Source organism: Lentinus tigrinus, assembly GCF_003813185.1.
Source record: "Lentinus tigrinus ALCF2SS1-7 unplaced genomic scaffold L226scaffold_3, whole genome shotgun sequence".
Taxonomy (NCBI): domain Eukaryota; kingdom Fungi; phylum Basidiomycota; class Agaricomycetes; order Polyporales; family Polyporaceae; genus Lentinus; species Lentinus tigrinus.
In genome coordinates, this window is record NW_027137912.1 from 981,273 (window position 1) to 1,002,510 (window position 21,238).

The following is a 21,238-nucleotide window of genomic DNA, read 5'->3' on the forward strand; positions in this document are numbered from 1 at the left end:
CTGGGTCTGACCGACTGACGCGACGTGATCGAGAACCCGATCAATCTCGGCCACAGTCCGAGAAGACGCCTGCACCTCTACCCACCTGCCGCATGAGCGGATTGCGAAGATTTGCGATCGAGCATGGCCACTGAAGATCAGCTGAAGGCTTTCATCTCAAGACAGCATTACCTGCTGGACAAGGAGAGGGAGGCAGAGATCGAGCGTACATCTCTCCTGCTCTCTAATTGCCCACCCAAGCTGCTCGAACAGAAGGGCCTTTGTCTGGCTGGCCTTGGTATAGCATCCGTCGGAATCGGTCTTGGAGGAAAGACGTGCGTGCATCGTCTTCAGCTGAGCATAGTAGTAACATATGCGTATTAGTTTGGTTGAGCTTGAGCGACCGACTGCGTACCACACAAGTCCGCTCTTCCCTCCACATACATTGAGGTATGTCCATCTCTCCCAACCAGGAGGCCACTGAGACCATGCAACAGGCCAGGAGATCTCGCTCGCATCGAAGAGCACTCTTCCGGAGCATCAGCACAGAAGAAGTCAGCTAAACCTAAGAAGTCCGGCGTTCCGGAAAAGAGCAAGAACGATGGCGCCGAGGGCGTCGTATATAAGGTGTAGTATGAGTCTGCAGCGTCCCTCGAAGAGTGTTGACATCTTGCAGGTTACAGACACGAAAATTGTCATTGCGGTGGACCCTCCTGAGACAAGTGGAGAGGACCTGAACTTGCCCGATCGGTGTCGTGTGGTCAAACTCGCTAACAGTGTAACATACGACAGGTCTGTCAACTTCACTCTCGTAAGGCCATATATTGCTGACACATATCCTCTAGGATGGACAAAGCTCTCGATCAGCTTGAGAAAGTCGTCATACCTAGTTCCGATGCAGTCAGTCGACACCCTTTGCTGTCGAGTGGAGACCTACTGACATTGATTACCCAGAAAGAGGACAAGTTCCTCCCCAAGCAAACCCCCTTGGTACGAGTTCTGATGGGAATGATGCCTCCATCAGAGCGTGTGCCAATCAAAGACCTCTCGTTCTTCGACCAATCGCTCAACCCAAGTCAGCAGGAAGCGATCCGCTTCGCGCTTGGATCGCCCGAAGTCGCATGTATACATGGGCCTCCAGGTACATCTCTACGTGCTTGTCCTGAGACACAATCTGCTCACGAGATCCCCACAGGTACTGGCAAGACGCATACTCTCATAGAGTTGATACGCCAGCTTACGACTGTCACTTCTGCGAACCCGAAACCCCTTAGGCTTCTGGTTTGCGGTGCGTCGAACCTGTCTGTGGACAACATACTGGAGAGGTTATTGGCCCTACCGGCCACCGTCAACGGTACTAAGCTGAAAGTAACCCGAGTCGGAAATCCCGCGCGCGTTATGGCGCACGAAGATATCATCGACGCTACCCTCGAAGTTAAGGCGAGCCGGAGTGATCAGGCATGTCCTTGATTGTAAGCGCATCTCAATGCCAGAACGTTAACCATACTACTTCGAACAGGCGGCCTTGGCCAAGGATGTCAAGAATGAGCTCGAAGCCGCTCTTGATACGCTCTCAGGCAAGGGAAAGGGCGCAAAGGGGAAGGCCCCCAGAGGGCTCGAGAGGAAGAAGATGTGGGAGGAAGTGCGAGCGTTGCGAAAAGAGTATGTCCCATGAACCTCGTCCTTCGGTTACTCTGGTTGACCTCTCTTTCAGGTATCGACAACGAGAGGGCGGTGTCGTTGAGAGCGTCCTCGGAGACTCTCAGGTCGTCCTCGCTACCTGTCACTCCTCAGGAGGGCGGCAAGTTCGATCACAGAACTTTGATGTTGTGATAATCGACGAAGCGACTCAGGCTGTGGAGGCGGTACGTCGGTCTTCATTGCGAAATCTCTCATTGGTGGTGACCGTGCCTGCCTTAGGTCTGCTGGATCCCCATCTTCAAAGCGCAGAAGCTGATCCTCGCCGGTGACCCTATGCAACTCCCACCGACTATCATCTCCATGGACAAGAAGGACAAGAAAAGGGGGAAAGAGGCCACAAATGTGGTAGCCAAGAAATCCCCTGGTGGGAAGCCAGCTGGGAAGACTCTAGTCGTCGACAAGCGCGAAGACGATGTCGAGGGTCCTATTACGGACGAAGAGCAGTCCGGGGCAAGCGACGACGAAGGTGACCCTGCGCTGACAGCCGACCCTGAGGAGCCTCTTAAGTCAGCTCCCAAAGACCCGCGGAAGGCCGGTTCGAAACCTGGGCTACGTCCGCCACGCTCACTGGAAACGACGTTGTTCGAGAGATTGGAGAAAATGTATGGGCCTGGCATCAAACGGATGTTGACTGTCCAGTATCGGTATGTACACTTTCACTGCTTCGCGACCCTTCATTGAAGGATGCCTCTACCAGGATGCATGCCCAGATCGCAGTTTTCCCGTCCAAAGTCATGTACCACTCGAAGCTCACTAACCATTCATCTGTCGAGGCCCACTTGCTGCGCGACTTGCCGAATGCGAAAGCGGAGTCGGAAGATGACGAGAAGGAGATCCTGGGGACTCCGGTTGTGTTCTATGACACTGCCGGATGTGAGTACTTTGAGCGACTAGAAGGCGATGGAGACGAGGGCAGTAGGTGCAATGAGAACGAAGCGTCCGTAGTGAAGATGTGGATCGAACAGCTAGTGCGCCTTCAATAAGCCCTTATTGTCTCGCATGCTTTCGCTAATACCCGCAAACGATAGGTCGGCGCAGGCGTTTTACCGTCTCAGATAGCAGTCATCACCCCGTAGGCTTTCTTCCCAACTCATGTAGTACACCTTCGCTGACACCGCTGCCTTCAGGTACCAAGCCCAGGTCACACTCCTCACTTCTCTATTACGCCCGGCACATGGACCACAGCTCGAGATTGGCACAGTTGATGGCATGCAAGGGCGAGAGAAAGAGGCTGTCATCATCAGTCTCGTACGGAGCAATGACAAGGTACGTGATGCCTTGACTGGTTAGATAGTCGTTTCTGATACCTTCCAACATAGCGGGAAGTGGGGTTCCTGAAGGACAAACGACGACTTAACGGTGAGTGCAGGCTCTGTGTGTCTAACCGCTCTTGCTCATTGTCTTGCAGTGGCCATGACCCGTGCACGCAGACATCTGGTGAGACTATTGTCTTGCTGATGCTCTAACCAGGCTGATGGCGACTACGTCGTATTCTAGTGCGTTATTGGTGACTCGTCCACTGTGCAGCACGGGAGTCCCTTCCTGAAGAAATGGATGGCTTGGCTAGAGGCGAACTCAGATGTCCGTTACGCAGGCCTAGACTGATCTCCGCCATGTCACAAGGGCATAAGCACGAATTCTCGAGTGATTGTCAACCTGTACAATACACGGTATGCTGTAGCGTCTAGCACTCCGAATCATCAGCCTTCTACAGTATGGATGTGCATACAGATACATTCCAGCGCATGGGCAAGTCCCTTGAAGTCACCAAAGGAGTCCGCGTACCATGACCGTCCGTGAGCTATGGGAAACCGACAGAAGTGTCCCGGCTGACGCTACCGCCTCGCCGTCGAGAGGTGACAGGTGATGCATCCCGTCCAGTCGCTTCCCCACTGAGCAGGCCGGCCTCTTCCTCATTATAGGAGTGAGATGGTCGTCGGCCGCGGGCCGACTTCGGGCTATAGAGGAAAGCTTGGGTGACGATCGTCACGTCGAACATCAGAGTTCCTCCGCTTCCCAGGAGATATCTATGGTAGTCTGCGGTCAGGGATGTGCAATTAGTGATACAGCAAGACAGAACATACGGGATACTCTCGCGGATGAAAGCGGATGCTTGTGGTTCAGGAAGTTGGAGATTGGGAGACGTGAGGATGGATGCAACGTAGAAGAAATTGCCGAGGAATGCGAAGATGAATAAATATATGGAAAGGCCCTGCAGTCCAACAGACAATGTCAGTACTGGAACATGTACTGATCCGCTCAGTCTTACCTCTACCGACTTCCTAACATACTAAAGAACGTCAGCCTTGAGCCACGTAGCCACAACAGTCCAACCACGAAACTCACATTCTTCCAGATTTGCGGTAATCGTGACGTGAGATAGAGTGTTGTGCATATCCAAGCTGAGATACGACCAATGATAAACTCCGTGCTGGGTCCAGTGTCCGGGTGGTCGTCTAGGGTGTTGATACCCGAATGAGAAAACTCGAACACAGCAGGCTCTCCGGCCAGCTGCGCAGAGAGAATAGCATCGGCTATCGAGTGTTCGTAGAGCGGCTCTGGGGAGACTGACGGAGGTATTGGAACCTCTGCTCGTGTGAGCACTTGTCCCGTCCTCTCCATCAACCCAGTCGAGAGCGGTGACCTGCCAGTGGTTAACGTGCCGACACCAAACAAAGCCCATACGCCGAGGAACACCATGGTCGCTCCTTTCCTGCTCGCTCGAGAACTGCGCCTCTGCGCGCTCGTGCTTAGCCACTCCTCATCGTCGTCTTCACGGTCGGCAGCCCTGACGAGCGGTCGTCCACGCGGGAAGGGGTCTACCTCCTCCGTCGGAGGTGAGCTCATCTGCAACGCAGCGGGCATATGACTTGATTGTCGGCTCCTGCCCGCGCTCGGCCCCCTGCTGCCAGTAAACGAGTCATGGCCCCACACGACCTGCTTGCGGCGGGATGACCGACCGCCGTCCGAGTGGAAACTCTCGGTCAACCGCGCGAGTGCATCCTCCGAAACGTCGTCATCGTCATCGTACGTTGTGGGATGAGGCTCTGTGGAATGTGAGCGTCCGTGCCAGCGTCCTTGCTCCTCTTGCTGTGCGGCGAGCGCTGCCACCGCTGCGACGTTGGCTGCGACATTAGAGAGAGCGCGGTAATGCGGTGCGCCGGGTCCACGGTCGAGCGATAATCGACGGGCTGCGATGGTGCTTGGTGCGGTGCGGTCTCGACTATGGAGGTATGGCGGACGTATGTCCTTGGGTGCCCGGGACATATAGTAGTAGTACTGCGCCAAAAGGGAGAAGTCCACGAAACAGAAGTACGTCGCGAGGTACGTCTAGGCGTGATGTGAGAGATATTCGCGAATGGGTGAGTCACGGTAATTCACCTGGAAGGGCAGCTGGTGCGTCAAGATGCATCCTATCAGGTTGGTAGTGTCACCTACAGAATACAACGGCAAACATCAGTTATAGAAGCGCACGGTGGGCGTAGCTCACGCGACAAATCGCGCGATTTGGATGCGGGATCGCGAGGGGGTGAACGGCGCGTACTCACCCAATAGCCAATTCATCAGGAAGGGAAGGGCGAGGCCCTCTACCGACTGTCTTCTAGCATTCTCAATCACTTGCCTGGCGGTTGGGAAGTCAGACCCTCGTGCGCCGATGTGCACACGTCCTGCAAGGGAACTGCGGGGTAAGAAGCCGGGACTCACGGAAACTGGGCACCAAGCCAGCACGCGATGGAGGTGTAGCCTAGAAGGTCGCTGAGGCCTGCGCTGAGCAGCATGGACACGGTTGCGCGGGTGCCGGGGACGAGGAGGTCGACAAGGAGGGGGTCTTGGACGGTCTGGGGGAAGATAGCAGGAGGGGGCAGGGAGGGAGAGCACGCGCGGTGCGATTCAGAGGCCTATCTTGGCGCGCCGCCGCATCCGCCGGCAACTGAGCCTGCCTTTCTCTCACCGACACTACTATTCTGGGCATTGCTCCTCCCGCATTGCTCTCCTCTGCTTCCTCGCCCCCGGCTGCTCTCGATACTCCCCTCAGCTCACGACCTCGACTGACCTGGGGATACATACCTCCTCGTCACGCACCTCACGCAATCATTGCCAAACACTCATTCACACCGCTCAGTGGCTCGTCTGACAATCCGCGAGTATTGTGGCACTTGACAATACTCGTGGTCGCAAGATCCGTCACCCCCGACACCTTGACGCTATTCCCAAATCGTCCTTGCAAGCACCATGCCAAGCAAGGCCGAATCCTCCAGGACTGGTAGCCTGCTTCACCCCGCACCACAGGAGCTGGTAAGTAGCTTCGTATACTATACTCCACTGCCGTCCAACCCCGGGCCCAGAGAGAACTTGTCCTTGATTACCTCGTACACAACTGCTTCAACAGCACCGCAGAGGCCTTCGTGAGCGAAAGCAGCGTGGCCCATGTCGACGCGGACGGAGACGAAGTCATGCCTTCGTCGGAGAGGCCGTTTGCCGAAGACCTGGCGGACCTCAGGAAGAAGCTTGCGCTAGGTGACCTGCGGAAAGGTATGTCCATCTAATTCACGTCCTTCCATATGCGCTGACAAGCCGATCCAGAGATACGAACGCATATACTCACTGGCAGGATCGACGACGCGAAAGCCCTGCTCAACAAACATTTTCCGTCTGTGCTGTCTGAGGATACAGAAGACGTTCCAGCTTCCTCCACAGCGTCGCCCGGGAGATGGGAATACCTCCCTTCTACTTCCGTGAACCCCGAGCATATCGCACTGAACCTACGTATCCAAGCATTCATCGAAGCAGCACGAACAGCGCCGCTCCCGTACTACCCTCCAGGTTCCTCGACACCGCTACCTCATCCCCCGCTGCTGTCCGCTTCATCGAAGTCGCGACCCGAAGATGAAGATACTGAGATGTTAGGTCCCGAGTCCGAAGAAGCGAGCGAACAGTTGCTACACCGGGTACAGGGTCTGTACTCCGAGGCCAATGCACTCAGTCGCGCCGAAGATCGGGCACGGTATCTACACGAGTTGAGGGACGTCGGCGGATTGCTGGCATACATCAAGCCAGAGAATAGCCCGCTCGCAGCATACATGACACAGCAGCGGCGCGAAGGCATCGCCGATCAAATTGACGGCGCCATTCTATGTGAGTCTCCATGCTGTTCACATCTCACGTAGTTCCTCGTGGATCTAACGCACGTACCCACTCAGATCGAGCGAAGCAGCCGGCCATTTCACGCATTGAACTCTACGCGCGACACACGACCACGCTCTGGGGAATGCTGCACGAGAAAGAGGTGAAGGTACCGCCTCGGAGTACATGGCCTGCGGGCGTGTCCTTGCCTCCATCAGGGAAGCAGTCTCTGGAGACGAAGCCTGTCCCTGTGAAGGATACTGGGAGCCTTGAGAATGCCATCTCCGGGATCAAGAAATCGCCGGCGGAGAAAGAGACTGAAGAAGTACGTCGAGTTCTCGCTACTTGCTTGTTTGTGTTTCTTATCAGCTTTGGCAGGTCCTACCCCCTTTCGACCTGCACCAGTTCGTGGAATCGCAGGAGCGTCCATGACACTCCGCTGCGCTGATACCCTCCTATGGACCAGCGAAATCGTCACCATCATCTGCACACATAGCTATGTATCATAAACTTTGTATCGCGCTCACACTGGATCTGTATCCATGAACAGACTTCGAACCTCGGATAGTCACATCCTTGCGTCTGTGAAGTTCAGTCAGACAAAGTGAGACTCTTCAGCAATCCCTCTACGACAGTCAAACTACTACCAAATGTCCGGTCCTCTATCCCTACTATGTGTACCACATCCAGCAAACGTCCTCTGTTCACTCGCGTGGCGATGTTCTCTGGCACGTTACATTGCCTCAGACCCAGTACCCGTAACCTCGCCCACTTCTCCCACTCGATCCTCTCCAAGGTGCTCTCGGCCATGACCGTCCCCTTCCCTTCCGGCGGGTCGTTGAGCCAAGCGTTATAGGAGAGGTCAAGCACCTCTAGGAGGGGGCATATACGCGGCAGCCTGTGTACAGGAGTGGGGACCGGTATAGCGAGGAGGGCAAGACGGGTAAGAGTGAGGGGAAATGCGAAGAGTGTCGAGATGGACACAGAAGTGTTCAACACGATAAGCGTGTGCATCGGTGGTGGGAGGTCTTGCGACGAGGACAACTCCGCCTCCCAAGAATCCTCGAGTTCCGTAGGGACATCGGTCTCGCGACTTGTTGATGATCCTTCTCCCCTGTCATCCGACCTTGCGTCCCCACTGTCTCCATACTGACGAGCGGCGACCGTTGGCGATGCACTCACCAAAGTGTCTCTCTGCAAAGTAGCTTGTGGTCCAACAACAATGAGCTCCCCGTCTACGTGGCCGTCCGGCTCACACAAAGCATACAGCTTCGTGCTCGGAAGTGGATCGTGCACCGCAGTGTACCTGAGCACATCGCGATAGAAGTGGGGTGGGAGGATCTCGAGCAGCTCGTCCCGGAACTCGACTGCATCCGGGAACTGGGCGAGCAGGACATCGAGACATATTTGCGCGAGCGGAGGAACCCGCGACCCGGCGGTGTCGTGCATTCGGCCGTAGACTGCTGCAGGGGACTGGAGCTCCTCTTGGGTCAAGAGGAGGGGCACGTCGCTCGACCCAAAGCTCCACGGCATGTGCGAGAGGATGAGCGATAGAGCGTCATGGCGGAAGGCAGTGGTATTCCGGGCTCGTGCGTGATCTTGCTTGAAGAGGCCGCTCCAACTCTTGGGCACTGGAGGACCTGGAACGGGACCGCGTGGATACCCGTGTTGCAATTGGCCATCCTGGATCACAGGGAGGGGTGGGGGAGTGGCATTCTGCTCGCGCAAGCGTTCTTCGGCCCGTGTCTGTGCGTACTTGTAGATATCGGAGAAGGGAAGGGAGGGATCGTTATATGACCGAGCGGCGACTGCAGCAAGATGAGCCTTTGATCGTAGAAGATTCTGCGAGTGTCTGAATTGTTCGCCCCTAGAATGAATGTCAGACGGAGCTTTCATGCGAGGCCGAATGCGTACCTCAGCGTGTGCAGTAAATTGTTGACCTCCCGACCAGAACCCGAGCGACTGTCCTGGTTTGTTGTACAGCGATTCATCGCGAAGTATCACGGACAGTAACTATCGGGCACAAAGGCGTCGTGTGTGGGACAGACGAAGCGTATTCATGGCTGAGTGAAGTGTAGGTCCCAACAAAGATGGTCGTGTTGTGGAGAGCACTCGTAATCCTCCCGGCGCTTCATGGCAAATCTGACGCGCTTACTTATGCACACGATCATAACGGACACAGCAGAACAAGCGGTCGAGGAAGTCTGGCAGTACAGTTTTCGAGGATTGAGGTGAACATAATGGCATACAAGGTAGTCGGTGGTAGTCGTCGTAATAGTGATATAGCATGCCAGACATACTCCCTCATACACGCTCCCCTACAGCTCCCCCGACACAGAAAGAGCTGCCCACAAGCACCAACCTAGTTCATCTGGCGGATGAGCTTGTTGATGTTCGTCTCCCGGTTACCGAAGTCACCGCCCTGGATGAAGTGCTTAAACTTGCGTGTCCTCCAGCCACCGGTGGGGTTGGAGAGCTTGAAGGGCCAGAGGAAGTTCGACGCCTGCTTGAAGTTGGGACCGGCGGTGAAGATCTCGTGTACAAGATCCTCGACGGAGAGGATGTCGTACTTCCCGAGAGCCTCCTCAATAACAGCGTTGTTAGAGAGGGGGATACGCTGCTTGTTGACCTTGCCGTAACCACGCTTGTAGATGAGTTCGCGGACGGACTTCAGGTTGGGCTCGCTATGTCATCCGATCAGACCATGCTTGATGACTTCAAGCTACCAAAGACAACGCACCCATAGGTGACGTAGGGCTCGACGAGACGGAGCATCTGCTCGGTGGCCTTGGTCACCTTTACAAACACACCATTGTTGATCTGGAGGAGGCGGAGAAGCTGGAGGATTTTGCGGGGCTTGGGGGCGATGTTGTTGATACTGATGCAAAAGTCTAGCTGTGACCGAGTAGAGAAGGAGTATAACTTACCCCCGGATACGGACGACAAAGTAAACCTTCGCCTGCGCGGGCACGTAGAAGTCACCAGCTGCACGTGCCTCACGCTTGAGACGGATCTCCTCCTTCTCCTTCGCGAGGTACTCCTTCACGTAGGTCTCAGCGCGCTTGAAGACGACCTTGCGCTTGGCCTTCGCAGCCTGCGTGTGTGGGCATGGTCAGCTTGCGAATTCCACGACATACGGAGATGAAGGTAGATAGATCAGTCCCGAAAGATGGTATGTTTCCGGCAACAGAGTGAAGATAAATTCCCACTAGCCAAGAGTAATAGTATGCATCATGAAGTAAAAGTGTGCGCGACAAGATGGTCCAGACGAAGTAGAAAACGTACCTTGCGTGCTGCGACGGCCGCGGCCAATCGCTCCTCCCTGGCCTTTTCGTTCTGCTTGCGCTTCTTGAGGAGGGTCTCCGGGACTTCGACGTCCTGTGCAAACTGGTCAGGATTCACTCGGCTGGAGCAAATACGCCACGGAAACTGACCGAGACGGTCGGGACGCTGACAACAACGAAGCATCAATATTACAGAGTCCTGCACACTGCTATAATGTCAATACGCACGTAGTTGAGGGGGCCATTGGGAGTCTTGAGGAACGACGAGCTTTGGGCCTCGGGGCGTTGCAAGAAGCGCGTGCTGAAACCGGTTCGGTGGCTGAGTTGGACTATGCAGTTCTTACTACTTCTTCCCACGAGTTCTCAGACGCCCAAATTTGGCGCTCCTAACACTGCGAAGACATGACCATTTCCCCCTTCGGAAATTGCCTTGGAAATGATTAGTCCAAATGCTAACTTTTCTGGCCAAGGGCAATATGCTGAAAGCCTGCCTTTCATGCCTTTCTCCGTCAGCAGAAGGCATCAGGAGCCTCTATCACGACGTGCAAGTGCAGATTCTATAGGTCAGGACATGCATCGGAAATTCGTGAGGAGTCTATCATTTCCTTTGTTTTCGAGGGCGCTTAAGCCAAAATGCCAGGAAATGATAGACTGCCCACGAATTTCCGGTGCATGTCCTGACCTATAGAATCTTTGTCCGCACGTCGTGTATCGATAACATGAAGGCTATCGTCGCTCACTTGGAAGAGGATTAGGAAGGTAGTTCGTTTCCAAGAGTATCGTTTCGATTTTGGAGTGCCGGAAACGATACGTTCTTTGCAGTGTAAGAGCCGAGCAGAACGCCTGCAACAACGCTCTTGATTTGCTGAATCTCTGGTCTGACTCTCCTCAGACTGAGAGCCCATCTCCAGTCGGCTCATTGTCTTCCTTGTAATGTGTTTCCTCGCGATTATTTCCTCTGCGGTAACACACAAGCCCTGATATCTGGTGTACGATTCACCGCGAAGCTCATAACCTCATCGTCATTGCTCTGGAGTCTACCTTGCGGGTCACAGCGTGGTCGGCTTGGAGGGGTACGATGAGAGGTGATGGCATCGAACGCAAGATGTATGTTACAGAAACAGTTGGACTCTGTTTCTGGTATGGATTCAATCAATGTTCATCATGACCGTCCAGAACCCTTGCCTTCCACCTCCGCACTTGCTTCGATTGCTTGCCAGTCAATGGCTTCCTCTCCCGTGCCCAACAACTTCCGCTCTCGCTCTTGCTGCCACTTCTCCCGTTTCCACCGTAACAAGGACATCAGTCTGAGTTCCTCGGGCATAGCTGTGCGAGGATGTTTCTCGTAGAGGTAGTAAGCAAAGATGCCTGTGAAGACACCCAAGATGGGGTCCATAGACCTGGAGTCCGTATTAGATTGCGTAGAAGGCGTGCAATGCGAGGTCCATACCTAGAGAGTAGCGGTGGAGGCATGATTGTTGAAGTGATCACTCTATGTCGTGTATGAACAGATATGACCAAGTTACAGTCTCAAGTCAAGATCTATGTAAGTACTTACCTCAACCTTGGACTCTCTCTCAATAGTTCGCGGTACTCTCTGATTCGTTGTTGACGGTGGTCGCGACTCGCGACGGTCGCGCTTCCGTCGGACTTGGTCTAAGGAGCCGCTTCGGATGAGGAGGGGCCGAAGGGAACGAGTCGGAATGGGACGGAGAGAACGCGTGACTAGCGATCGCAACGCCAGAGAGTGCATTGGGCGTCTCTGAACGCGTTGCCCAAAATTTGGAAACGCGTTCGTGTCATTGCACGCTCACCACAAGGTCGACCATACCGCTCCCCTACTCTCGCACCTTGTCCCATCTCGTCTAACTGAACCATGGACCGCCAAATACGCCCCATCTACGGTTCGCGTTCTGTCTATCGCTATAGTGGCTGTCTACTGAGTGTTCCTTCGGTCTTTGTATGCCACAGAGGCACTCGACACGAACTCTAACAAGTCGGCCATCTTGGCTTGCAACAAGGTCCTCAAAAAGCACCCAAATAACCTTTTGGTCAAGGTGCGCACAGGCCCTCTGTCACCGGTGGATCGCTATGACCTCCGTGGTATCGTAGGCTCTGAAAGCGCTGGCACTCGTGCGTTCCCAAAAGGTCGAGGAGGCCCTCATTCTATGCGATGAAGTCCTCGCGTCCAAGCCAGCAGACGAGGCAACATTAGCGGCGATGATGCACGTACTCCGTGGACTGGGTCGTCGTAAGCATGCAGCTCACTCACTACATGCGTCCCATTCATCCGGACGCTTCCAGACATGGACATGGTCACTATGTACGATGATGCGTACAAGCAGCAGCCCGCGAATGAGGAGCTCGGGACACAGACATTCTTCGCGAATGCCAGGATAGGGAACTGGAAGGCTGCGCAACAGGTGCGTCATACATGTTACACCGATATTCTCGGGAACTGGATGTCGTCGACTAGATTGCCACCAAGATGCACAAGCAGTTTCAGGACGAGCACTATCTTTACTGGAATATTATGAGTGCACTCCTTCAGGTCAGCTTCCTGTCGTCTTTGTATCTCCTAATGCTTACCCTGCATATGCAGGCGAAGGATCCCAACACTCCAGAAGCTCTTCGTACAGTGCTGCTGAAGCTGGCCCAAAGGCTCATATCCCAATCCCCGACCCCATCGTACTACAGCGCCGATCGCTTCCACCTACATGTGACTGTCCTCAAAGAGCTCGGGATGTATGACGAGGCATACGAGTTGATTGAAGGCGAGGCTGGACAGATCATCTGCTCACAATTCCTGATGTGCGAGGAATTGCGGCGAGAGATCTGGAAGTTGAAGGGTTTGACCAAGGAGGCTGGCGAGCGCGCAGAGCAGCGGATACTGGAAGCGAAGTGAGTGCTTCATGGGCTGTGCTGGAAACACAATGCGTGCTGAAGTCAACGTTATGGCGATTGGAGGGACCGTAACTGGTTGGAGTTCCTGGCTGTGCTCGACGCAACATTTGTCGACTTGACCGTGGATGGCGCGGATGTCGAGGCTGCGAAGAACACCTGCGCGGAGCGTATCACGCGAACGCGAGAATTCTTCGGCAAGGTCGTTGAGCAGGATGGCGTGAGGGATCGTTCAGGACATCTCGCCCTCCTAGAGCTGGAGAAGCGTTCAAGACAGCATGGACTTGCAACAGGTGAATAGCATGACGCTCGCGCTCGCTCTATCATTGACCCTCCTCAGATTCCTCAGCGCTCACTTCACTACTGGAAAGTTACTTCCAGCACTTCGGTGGCAAGGCGTGCTGTTTCGAAGACTTGAAGCCCTACATCGAGTTGGAGGGCGATGACCTCGCCACCTGGACTTCCGTCTTGGAGAAGCAGACGGCGCAAGTCGTGAGCAGCACTCATCTCGAGATTTGATTGGTGCCTTACCGTTCATTCAGACCTCCGTACCGGACCTTTGGCGCTTCATTAACGCCCAGAAACTACTCCGTTACAACCTGACCGATTCTCAGCTTACCCCAGAGGCTGAGACTCAACGCGCGGTGCGGTGCCTTGACGCATATCTGGAAGGACTTCAGCTCGGCAAGGATCTTCCGTCGTACGAGTTGCAGCCTGCAGACGATCTCGCTATTCTCGCCGCCCAGACCTTCGTCAACATCTGGAAGCGGACAGGTGACCAGGCTCCCCTGTACAACGCTGCTGCCTTGCTCGAGTATGCCATCACCAAGAGCAAGATGTCATACCAGATCCGCTTGCACTTGATCCGCATCTACCGCTTGCTCGGTGCACCGTCTCTCGCGCTGGAGCATTACAGGGGCATCAACGTCAAGCAGGTTCAGAACGATACGCTCTCTCATTTCCTTCTGTCGCGAGCGTCGACGTTCTCTCTGGCTGCGACCGGTGATATCACATACACCAGCGAGTGCATGGAGGCGAGTCGGATCTATGTGTCAAACTCGGAGGAGGTAAGGAGTGTGCCACGCGTCCAATGTATATCTGTTGAGGGTATTCCGTCAGACTTCGGAGTTCATTGTACGCGCCTTTGGTGGAGAGAAGTACTCTCAGGTGGGTCCCAGCCCTCTCCGATATGTCCCTCTCGCTAACGACCAGCTTTCACAAAGATTCCGGATTTCATCCTCTTTGAGGAGTGCCTCGACAACTCGTTGCAGCGCGATCTTATCAAGATGGAGCATGTACGAATGCGGATCGCTCATGAGGCTATCAATTCCGAGCTTGTCGACATGGAGCTCATCGAGCTGAAGTTCATCTTCGATCGTCGTATGTTCATCCTATTGGATTTCTACATCGATTGCAGTTGACTTACCAAGCAGAGGCTTTAGTCCACCACGACAACCGTGACTTCAGCATCCTCGCGAACTACCAGCCCCGTAGTGAGGCGTCATTCAACGAACAGACAGAGTCGCTAGAGAAGACGCCAGGGGTGAGTACACAGATGCCTCCACCAAGGAACGCAACTCAATGATTCTTTTTCCACAGTTCGGCTGGCTCTGGGTTTTCCTGAAGATCTACATCAAGGCGTTCCAGCTGGCCAGCGACCTCGATGATACTGTGGAGGATAAGCTACTCATTGGTGACCGACCCAAACCTAGCAACGATCCCGAGACTAAGCTGCCCCTGAAGGAGCGTTTGGCCATGAGGAAACAGGAGGAGATCAACGAGGTTTGTGGTATCGTCTCAGGTCGCAGCGAGGGTACTGTGGCTCACATGTCGTTACAGCTGTCATCGGACGAGGCTGCCTACTACGACTACGCCTCCGCACTCTCAGAGTGGTTGACACCTTACCACGATTACGCCCGACCTCCACCGTCTGTCGTTCTTGCCGAGGCTGCCAAGCTGACAGAGCAGAAGACCGGTCATACCCTGAAGGGTCTCGAATTCTTGCCAGATGCTGCGACCAACGGCAATGGCAAGAAGGATGAGGAACCTCCAGCAGTCGTAGAACCTCCCGCTTCTATCAGCAAGCACTTTGATGGTGAGGTGTTTGCTAAAAGTCTTGCACATTGCGCTTAACGCGGAATCAGACGTCTTGCAGCGCTTCAAGGAGGTCCTTGAGGGTAACGTGCTACCGTTTGAGCTCCTCCATGTGGTCACGCTCGCACAAGAGGTTCGTTGACTGGCCTGCTCATCAATTGCTCGGGTACTGATGTGCTTCTAGGCGTTCCTTCTGTTTGCGATTGAGACCACCCGCTTCAAGACGGCCTCTGTCCTCAAGCAGAATAAGTTCGGCGGGGTGAGTATATACGCTGCGTCGTCACTGCACTTCCATGTCTGACACGCCCCAAAGCTGTCGCAGCACATCAAGGATATTCGTACCAAGTCGACAACTGTCGTCAACGAGATTTCTAGTGCGCTCTTGAGCCGTGCCGAGTCAGAAGCTACACAGGAGAGCAGGAGAGCCGTTGTCGAGGCTTGCAAACCGATCGTCCATGAGTCCGGGGTACGTACCCCAGTCTCACTGCGAGAGTACCTAGCTAACCACTAGTGTAACAGCTTGACCACGACTTTGTGCTGAACGTGGCCAAGAAAATCACCGACGCGCGGAAACAAGTGTACGATGGCATTGGCAAGGGCATGGCGAAACTGGCAAAGACCCATGCATGATGATATACGGGCTTTGGGACATCGGGAGAGCGGACTGACGACTTTGCAGTAGACATGACATGGCATGAACATCACCACTCAGCATACACATACTTCATTGACATATAATTGCAATACACTTGAATACGATGCATTTGTGATGACCGGTAGCTCGTCGGCGTTCAGTGGTCTCGACTCTCTGAGTGCATGTGACTGTCGCGTTATGCATGCCTGACGCGTCGCGTCACATCACGCCGTGCATTTGTCGCGCGGCACCGCGTACGCGCCTGTCGCGTCTCATCCTCATCCACGTCTATCACTGCACGCTCTTTCACTGAGTTGCTTCGCCCCCTCCGTATACACACGTAAGAACCTACTGCACGCGCGATGAGCGGATGTGAGTTGTCAGCTTCAATCTCAATGTGTAGTAGACAGCTCTGATCTTGATTGGTCAGTTGACAACCCTTTTTACGGCGGGGGTGGTGGTTACTTGTCTCAAGGGTCACCATTTGGCAGCGGAGGTGGTAGCCCTGGAGGCAGCACTCGAGTGAGGCAATTTACTCTGATTCCGCTCCCGCATTTCTAACGAATCTTTGCGCGGATGGAACAGCCCGCTACCTCACACTCGATCCGGCCAGTGACCCTAAGGCAGCTCACTGAGGCCAGTCAAGAGCATTCAGACGCTGCCTGGAAGATAGGAGAGCAGGAAGTTGGACAGGTGTGTAATCATGAAGTATCATGGTGTTATTGCCTTTCATCCCTTGCAAGGTGATGGTCGTCGCCCAAGTCCGTTCAGTTCAACCACAAACAACGAACATTGTCTATCGTCTGGAGGACGGCACGGCTGAGTATGAGGCCCGGCAGTGGGTAGACCCCAACAATGATGATGAGACGAAGCGGGAAATCAAGTGAGCATCAAGTTCTGAACTTCACGAACCTTGGGTTGACAACCTCCGAGTGAAAACTCGTACGTTCGCGTACTAGGAACACTCAAGATGTTCGGCCAGAAAAGATACATCACCGCTACGCATATTCGGGAGCTTCCTCGGGAATCCGCTGAGAGCGAGCTTGCCCACCACTACCTCAACGCGGCAATGACGGAATTGATATTCCAGCGTGGTCCTGTACGTCTGCATCCATTTCCCCCAGACACCAATGTTCATTGCTATGTAGCCTCCTCGACCCAGCGAAGGCGGGATCATGAAGCACTCGAACGGTGTGAATGGAGGCTCTGGAGCCGGCCCGTCCGCGTCCGCATATACAGCTCAGGCACGTTCGACCGCAAACAACAACCAGTACGCGTCCCTGTCGACCTTGCAACGTCAAATTGTCGACTTCATGCTGTCACAATCGAAGACGGATGAAGGCATCCACGTCGCAGCAATCGCGAGACATGTGGCGTCCTCGGGCGGAGTGGGAGACGCCAACCTCATCAGGTTCGTCGTCCAAGTATCGCTCACTGTGCGACAGATCAGGGTCTGACCTGGCTACACAGTAAGGCGTTGGATGAGCTTATGGACGACGGGCACGTGTATACCACGATCGACGAGTCTCACTTCCTCGTGTCTGAGTGAAGCAAAGGGCATTATATGTATTATATTTTCCACGACGTGTTCTGCTATGCTTTCTGTTCGCGATTCGCAGATCCGGACTTGACAGAGCTATTGGGTTGCACGCGCTCCTTGCCAAAGCGTAGCCCTGGTACCTCTCATCCACCCGTGAAGGAGGAACGATTTTGTCTGGATTGGGTACGAAGCATGTAGGACGAATCCAAGATGAACCTGCGCTCGCCTTCGAGGGCGCACACGCCGTGCCGCACTGGCAGCGGTGATTAGTACATGACGTGAGGATCGTTCTGAACGCAATCAACTGCCTAAGCAGCTCTAATCACGGTCTTTAATCGATAGCGTGCTTCTTCGGCACCCTCCACAGGCCATGGCTGGGGCGACGGGTACTAGCAGCAAGTCTTGGTCTCACGGCCATCACGCCGCCACCTCGCTACCAGACTGGACGACATGAGCTCATACGACGACTCTGTCGCAGACGTTGAGGTGGACCAGCTGCAGGCCTTGGTAAGGGTCACACATGCCGCCACCCAATCCGTGGCATGCCCTCTCTCTGACTTGTTCCCCGTCCGCACGGTCAGGCCTCGTCCTCTGCCACTGGAATCCGGCCCGTCACAATCCGTCAACTCCTCGATGCAACTCGGCCTCATTCTGATGCCAAGTTCTCTATAGGTGGTATCGACATCGACAAAGTGCGTACGATCGTTCTTCAGGCTGCTGAACCAATTCGCGCCTCTGATAGATACCACCAGGTCTCCATCGTGGCTCAGGTCGTCGATGTCGAAGGACGCTCTTCTTCAATAACATACTTCCTTCACGATGGTACAGGCCCACGCCTCATAGCGAAGCAATGGCTGTCTGATGACGGTGAGACCCTACCCGTGGGCCACTGGGGATATGCGCATGTGGTTGGACAGCTAGATCCCAAAGCGCAGCCAGGCTCCAAGAACGTACTTATCGTCAAGCGCATTCGTGCGTTAATTGATCCTCCCGAGGATCAACTCTCCTTCCACATCTTTCAGGCAGCGTATGTCTCACTGTGTTTCGAACGTGGGCCACCCGTAGGTACTAATTCTGCCCCTCTGATCTTTGAGGCTGACTTCTCGACATCGCAGCCTACTTCGGTTCTCGTTCGACAGGCACCTAGGTATTCCAGCGATTCACTAGAGCCGTCAACGCCACGCCGTGCTCCTACTCCCAACCGCGCCGCTGGTACTAGCAGGCTTGCCCGAGGAGACACGCCTAATCCGAGGTCCCCTGCTACTCCTTCTCCCACTCGTCAACACGCTCAAAATAGGACACCTCCACAGTCCCCTCATGCAGGAGGTTCTGCTGGGCCTGTTGAGCCTCCACGACATCAGCCATTCGCTCGTGCAAGTGTTCCGTCGCGGGAAGCGTCCCACACTCCGATACGACCCTCTGCTCCTGTGTCAGCACGTCTCAGTTCAACTCTCACAAGTCCAATCAGGGACATGCCGGCTCAGGGGTCATCTGGTCAGTATATGATGTATTCCCTTGCCGACGATTTCAATCTCGCCTGATGACGAGTACATGACTATTGCAGGAGGATCGCGTCGCAAGTCTGGAATCAAACGAGATCCGTATGCCCACCTGACCGTCCTCCAGCGAGCCATTCTCCTGCAGATCCTGAACACCCAACACGGGGAGACCGGATCGGATGTGTTCACGATCTCCAGAGGGGTAGCACATCACAACCCTTCCGCGGAGCAGATTGGGTCAGTTTCTTTGTCACTCCTAACTTATCGCTGTAATCACTGTGCTGATTGAGGCCTTGAATAGGGATGTGTTGGATTTCCTTGTGAATGAGGGGTACATCGAAACGACTATTGATACAGGTCACTATGCGATCAGGACCAGTCACTATCCCACAAATCCTTGAATCCCGGCCCAAGCGACTCGTCCATCATATGAATCCTTGCTTGTATACGCTACCCTTAAATCTCATTGCTTTCATCTATGGTCCTACGTACGATGCAGTCATTGCTTTGATTGTGACAGGGCGTGCCTCATTGTTCTCATCCTCCGCTACCACTACGACCCTCACGACCACGACGACGAACACTCGCAACGTCTTCACGATAATCATGAACTCCCAGTACAACCTGTTGCCACCAGTGCTCCCGACAATGAGCCCGCAAGTCTCGCTCGCCATGCTTGTTGCTCAAATGGACGAGCACACTGGTCAGAGCCTGACCGTGAAGGAAGGGTCGTTCCGTCACTGGTTCGCCCGGGTCAGGCCACATCGCCCTTCTGTAGACGTGGAGGCTACGTTGTACACCTACACCGAATACTGCCGAGAGATGGAGCAGCGACAGAAGACTGCGCCCGTAAGTCAACCCACACAGGAGCTATGATGCAGACGTCCCATTGTGCTTACACTGTTCTCCAGCGGCCTGTCTTGCGTGAGGGACTGGCGACCCGCGAGGCGGAAGACTTGCAGCGTCGCGTCGGACGACCCAGCATACTCAGGCGACTGGCGACGAACGGCGTGAGGTCACCTGGGGCGCCGGTTCTTGCGTCATAGTTGCTGCTGCTCGTGCGGAGTGAATTGGCCATCATCAAGATTGCCCTACATCAGACGCAGTAATGTCTGATCTCTACGCCCGTGCCCTTCCACCTAATGTGACATGATAGTGATGAGTTCCAAAATGGTACGCGTACAATACCCATGGTATGATCCAAATATCACCCGAATGCTCGCCATGATGGTGCTATATGTACAAGGCGCCCTTGGGCCTATGTCTCCGTACTACCGCTCGTCGAACCGTAAGCTGGATACGAGTGTAAGAACTTTGCGACGTCGTGCGCAATCCAGTCGTGCATCTTTGTGGAAGGGTGTAGATTATCGACCCAGATGTCGCCGCCGGATCGGGACACATGCTCTGGAGCAAACCCATGAGCCTTAGGATCGTCGAGCACGCGCGTGAAGGTGTCACATGAAGAGAAGAGTAGAGTGGTTACGTCCGGATGGTCTGCTGCGAACTTGATGACATGCTCGCGGAGTTCTCTGTTCCAGATTGTGTACGCTTCACTGAAGTCGCTATCATGATTGGAAAACATGACACCTATGTAAATTGTGAGAACATGCTAGCTAGCAGCCACGAAGGGACGAACCGACTGGTGTCCGGTGGATCGGTGGAACGTCGATGAACAGGAAATTACGAGCGCCTGCGTTGTATAGGGACTCCTGTTCGACGAATAGCTCTCCGACCGCGGAAGGGATGGAGCCAGTTTCCAGCCGTCTACGAGGACTCTGAGCATATAAGGTCGTATACTTCACGGGACGTTTGCTTACCCGCAGTCGTTGATACCGATCCAGGTGACTAGATAACCATCGGATTAGAACATCCATGGCTACGGTATCAGATGAGAGAATCACCAAATAATGAGTCCCCAGCGGACCAGGGAGCCCAAGATGGCTTCTCGCCGACGCGCGGCAGGAAGTTAACCTGGACCTGTTTCCGGACATCACCGACGGCGTCGCCACCGACGGCGTAGTCATAGACGAGAAGGCGTGTGTACGGGCTGTATTCCGTGATGAGATAGCCGACCCAGTTTGGCATGGCGGGCTCTGCCCAGGTGACGCCAGGAAACTCGATGCCGAGCGGTGTCTCGTCGGTGGGGATGGAAGACTGCTTGGTATAGTCATAGCCGACATCGGAGTAGGAATCGCCACTGGATTGAGACGGGGCGCTGTGTTCAGAAGAGGAATCGGGCGACATCCGCAGAGATCCCTACAAGATCACCAAGTATCTGAGGCCGCCATAGCCCCGCCAGCTTGGGCGGATCACGTTGGGGTCTGCTGCCATGGCGGAGAGCGGGTGTGGGTGCTGGCTGAGGACGAGCGGGGGCCTGAGTAGCTGGTTGCGGGAGGAGGAGAGTCAGTCTGGGCTCGGCCGTGTTGACTTGTGCGTTCTGACTGTGCAAGTTCACGAGAGTGTGTCTGCTTCGCCCCAGGAC

General features: G+C 54.6%; 11 protein-coding genes across 11 annotated transcripts; 5 read left to right on the top strand and 6 right to left on the bottom strand.

The window, feature by feature from the left end:
- The first annotated feature begins 89 nt into the window (after positions 1 to 89).
- On the top strand, positions 90 to 3,392 carry L226DRAFT_609036 (P-loop containing nucleoside triphosphate hydrolase protein). Its single transcript, XM_067686011.1, has 16 exons — positions 90 to 314; positions 364 to 429; positions 477 to 606; positions 656 to 771; positions 825 to 879; positions 934 to 1,120; positions 1,175 to 1,437; positions 1,499 to 1,641; positions 1,694 to 1,844; positions 1,900 to 2,324; positions 2,378 to 2,648; positions 2,709 to 2,752; positions 2,808 to 2,946; positions 3,000 to 3,039; positions 3,089 to 3,117; positions 3,178 to 3,392. The coding sequence occupies exons 1-16, from the start codon at positions 124 to 126 to the stop codon at positions 3,283 to 3,285; spliced, it is 2,358 nt and encodes a 785-aa protein (XP_067540641.1). The 5' UTR covers positions 90 to 123; the 3' UTR covers positions 3,286 to 3,392.
- On the bottom strand, positions 3,234 to 5,529 carry L226DRAFT_609037 (PQ-loop-domain-containing protein). Its single transcript, XM_067686012.1, has 7 exons — positions 5,386 to 5,529; positions 5,229 to 5,302; positions 5,062 to 5,114; positions 4,027 to 5,010; positions 3,950 to 3,970; positions 3,765 to 3,892; positions 3,234 to 3,707 (listed from the first exon to the last, which is right to left on the bottom strand). Exons 1-7 carry the CDS (start codon positions 5,457 to 5,459, stop codon positions 3,482 to 3,484), a joined length of 1,560 nt encoding a protein of 519 aa, XP_067540642.1. The 5' UTR covers positions 5,460 to 5,529; the 3' UTR covers positions 3,234 to 3,481.
- Positions 5,530 to 5,823: 294 nt separating this feature from the next.
- L226DRAFT_189802 (uncharacterized protein) lies at positions 5,824 to 7,316 on the top strand. The gene is made up of 5 exons (XM_067672756.1): positions 5,824 to 5,976; positions 6,027 to 6,213; positions 6,265 to 6,816; positions 6,882 to 7,129; positions 7,183 to 7,316. Exons 1-5 carry the CDS (start codon positions 5,914 to 5,916, stop codon positions 7,234 to 7,236), a joined length of 1,104 nt encoding a protein of 367 aa, XP_067540643.1. The 5' UTR covers positions 5,824 to 5,913; the 3' UTR covers positions 7,237 to 7,316.
- L226DRAFT_609039 (uncharacterized protein) lies at positions 7,271 to 8,919 on the bottom strand. The gene is made up of 2 exons (XM_067686013.1): positions 8,719 to 8,919; positions 7,271 to 8,671 (listed from the first exon to the last, which is right to left on the bottom strand). The coding sequence occupies exons 1-2, from the start codon at positions 8,793 to 8,795 to the stop codon at positions 7,396 to 7,398; spliced, it is 1,353 nt and encodes a 450-aa protein (XP_067540644.1). The 5' UTR covers positions 8,796 to 8,919; the 3' UTR covers positions 7,271 to 7,395.
- Positions 8,920 to 9,070: 151 nt separating this feature from the next.
- L226DRAFT_557354 (60S ribosomal protein uL30) lies at positions 9,071 to 10,333 on the bottom strand (the record flags this gene model as incomplete). The annotated part of the gene is made up of 6 exons (XM_067683170.1): positions 9,071 to 9,488; positions 9,545 to 9,682; positions 9,732 to 9,898; positions 10,090 to 10,182; positions 10,239 to 10,254; positions 10,317 to 10,333. The coding sequence occupies 6 exons, from the start codon at positions 10,331 to 10,333 to the stop codon at positions 9,167 to 9,169; spliced, it is 753 nt and encodes a 250-aa protein (XP_067540645.1). The 3' UTR covers positions 9,071 to 9,166.
- A 728-nt stretch (positions 10,334 to 11,061) lies between these two features.
- Positions 11,062 to 11,819, bottom strand: L226DRAFT_609041 (uncharacterized protein). The gene is made up of 3 exons (XM_067686014.1): positions 11,647 to 11,819; positions 11,539 to 11,580; positions 11,062 to 11,488 (listed from the first exon to the last, which is right to left on the bottom strand). Exons 2-3 carry the CDS (start codon positions 11,559 to 11,561, stop codon positions 11,251 to 11,253), a joined length of 261 nt encoding a protein of 86 aa, XP_067540646.1. The 5' UTR covers positions 11,562 to 11,580; positions 11,647 to 11,819; the 3' UTR covers positions 11,062 to 11,250.
- Positions 11,820 to 11,964: 145 nt separating this feature from the next.
- On the top strand, positions 11,965 to 15,713 carry L226DRAFT_542778 (actin cytoskeleton organization protein; the record flags this gene model as incomplete). Its single annotated transcript, XM_067682147.1, has 18 exons — positions 11,965 to 11,992; positions 12,060 to 12,145; positions 12,201 to 12,339; positions 12,393 to 12,511; positions 12,565 to 12,639; positions 12,691 to 12,989; positions 13,056 to 13,282; positions 13,330 to 13,481; positions 13,532 to 14,056; positions 14,109 to 14,156; positions 14,213 to 14,369; positions 14,432 to 14,532; positions 14,589 to 14,771; positions 14,829 to 15,084; positions 15,134 to 15,216; positions 15,268 to 15,342; positions 15,397 to 15,549; positions 15,603 to 15,713. 18 exons carry the CDS (start codon positions 11,965 to 11,967, stop codon positions 15,711 to 15,713), a joined length of 2,817 nt encoding a protein of 938 aa, XP_067540647.1.
- Positions 15,714 to 15,996: 283 nt separating this feature from the next.
- L226DRAFT_609043 (replication protein A, subunit RPA32) lies at positions 15,997 to 17,410 on the top strand. The gene is made up of 7 exons (XM_067686015.1): positions 15,997 to 16,089; positions 16,148 to 16,239; positions 16,303 to 16,410; positions 16,461 to 16,600; positions 16,651 to 16,816; positions 16,866 to 17,128; positions 17,188 to 17,410. The coding sequence occupies exons 1-7, from the start codon at positions 16,080 to 16,082 to the stop codon at positions 17,264 to 17,266; spliced, it is 858 nt and encodes a 285-aa protein (XP_067540648.1). The 5' UTR covers positions 15,997 to 16,079; the 3' UTR covers positions 17,267 to 17,410.
- A 267-nt stretch (positions 17,411 to 17,677) lies between these two features.
- L226DRAFT_530266 (uncharacterized protein) lies at positions 17,678 to 19,246 on the top strand. The gene is made up of 6 exons (XM_067679807.1): positions 17,678 to 17,764; positions 17,839 to 17,949; positions 18,010 to 18,318; positions 18,373 to 18,751; positions 18,822 to 18,993; positions 19,058 to 19,246. Exons 1-6 carry the CDS (start codon positions 17,708 to 17,710, stop codon positions 19,155 to 19,157), a joined length of 1,128 nt encoding a protein of 375 aa, XP_067540649.1. The 5' UTR covers positions 17,678 to 17,707; the 3' UTR covers positions 19,158 to 19,246.
- On the bottom strand, positions 19,137 to 20,288 carry L226DRAFT_530267 (uncharacterized protein). Its single transcript, XM_067679808.1, has 3 exons — positions 20,215 to 20,288; positions 19,656 to 20,160; positions 19,137 to 19,597 (listed from the first exon to the last, which is right to left on the bottom strand). The coding sequence occupies exons 2-3, from the start codon at positions 19,835 to 19,837 to the stop codon at positions 19,294 to 19,296; spliced, it is 486 nt and encodes a 161-aa protein (XP_067540650.1). The 5' UTR covers positions 19,838 to 20,160; positions 20,215 to 20,288; the 3' UTR covers positions 19,137 to 19,293.
- On the bottom strand, positions 20,015 to 21,087 carry L226DRAFT_542781 (uncharacterized protein; the record flags this gene model as incomplete). Its single annotated transcript, XM_067682149.1, has 5 exons — positions 20,015 to 20,343; positions 20,393 to 20,520; positions 20,574 to 20,601; positions 20,658 to 20,953; positions 21,017 to 21,087. 5 exons carry the CDS (start codon positions 21,085 to 21,087, stop codon positions 20,015 to 20,017), a joined length of 852 nt encoding a protein of 283 aa, XP_067540651.1.
- Between the last annotated feature and the right edge of the window lie 151 nt (positions 21,088 to 21,238).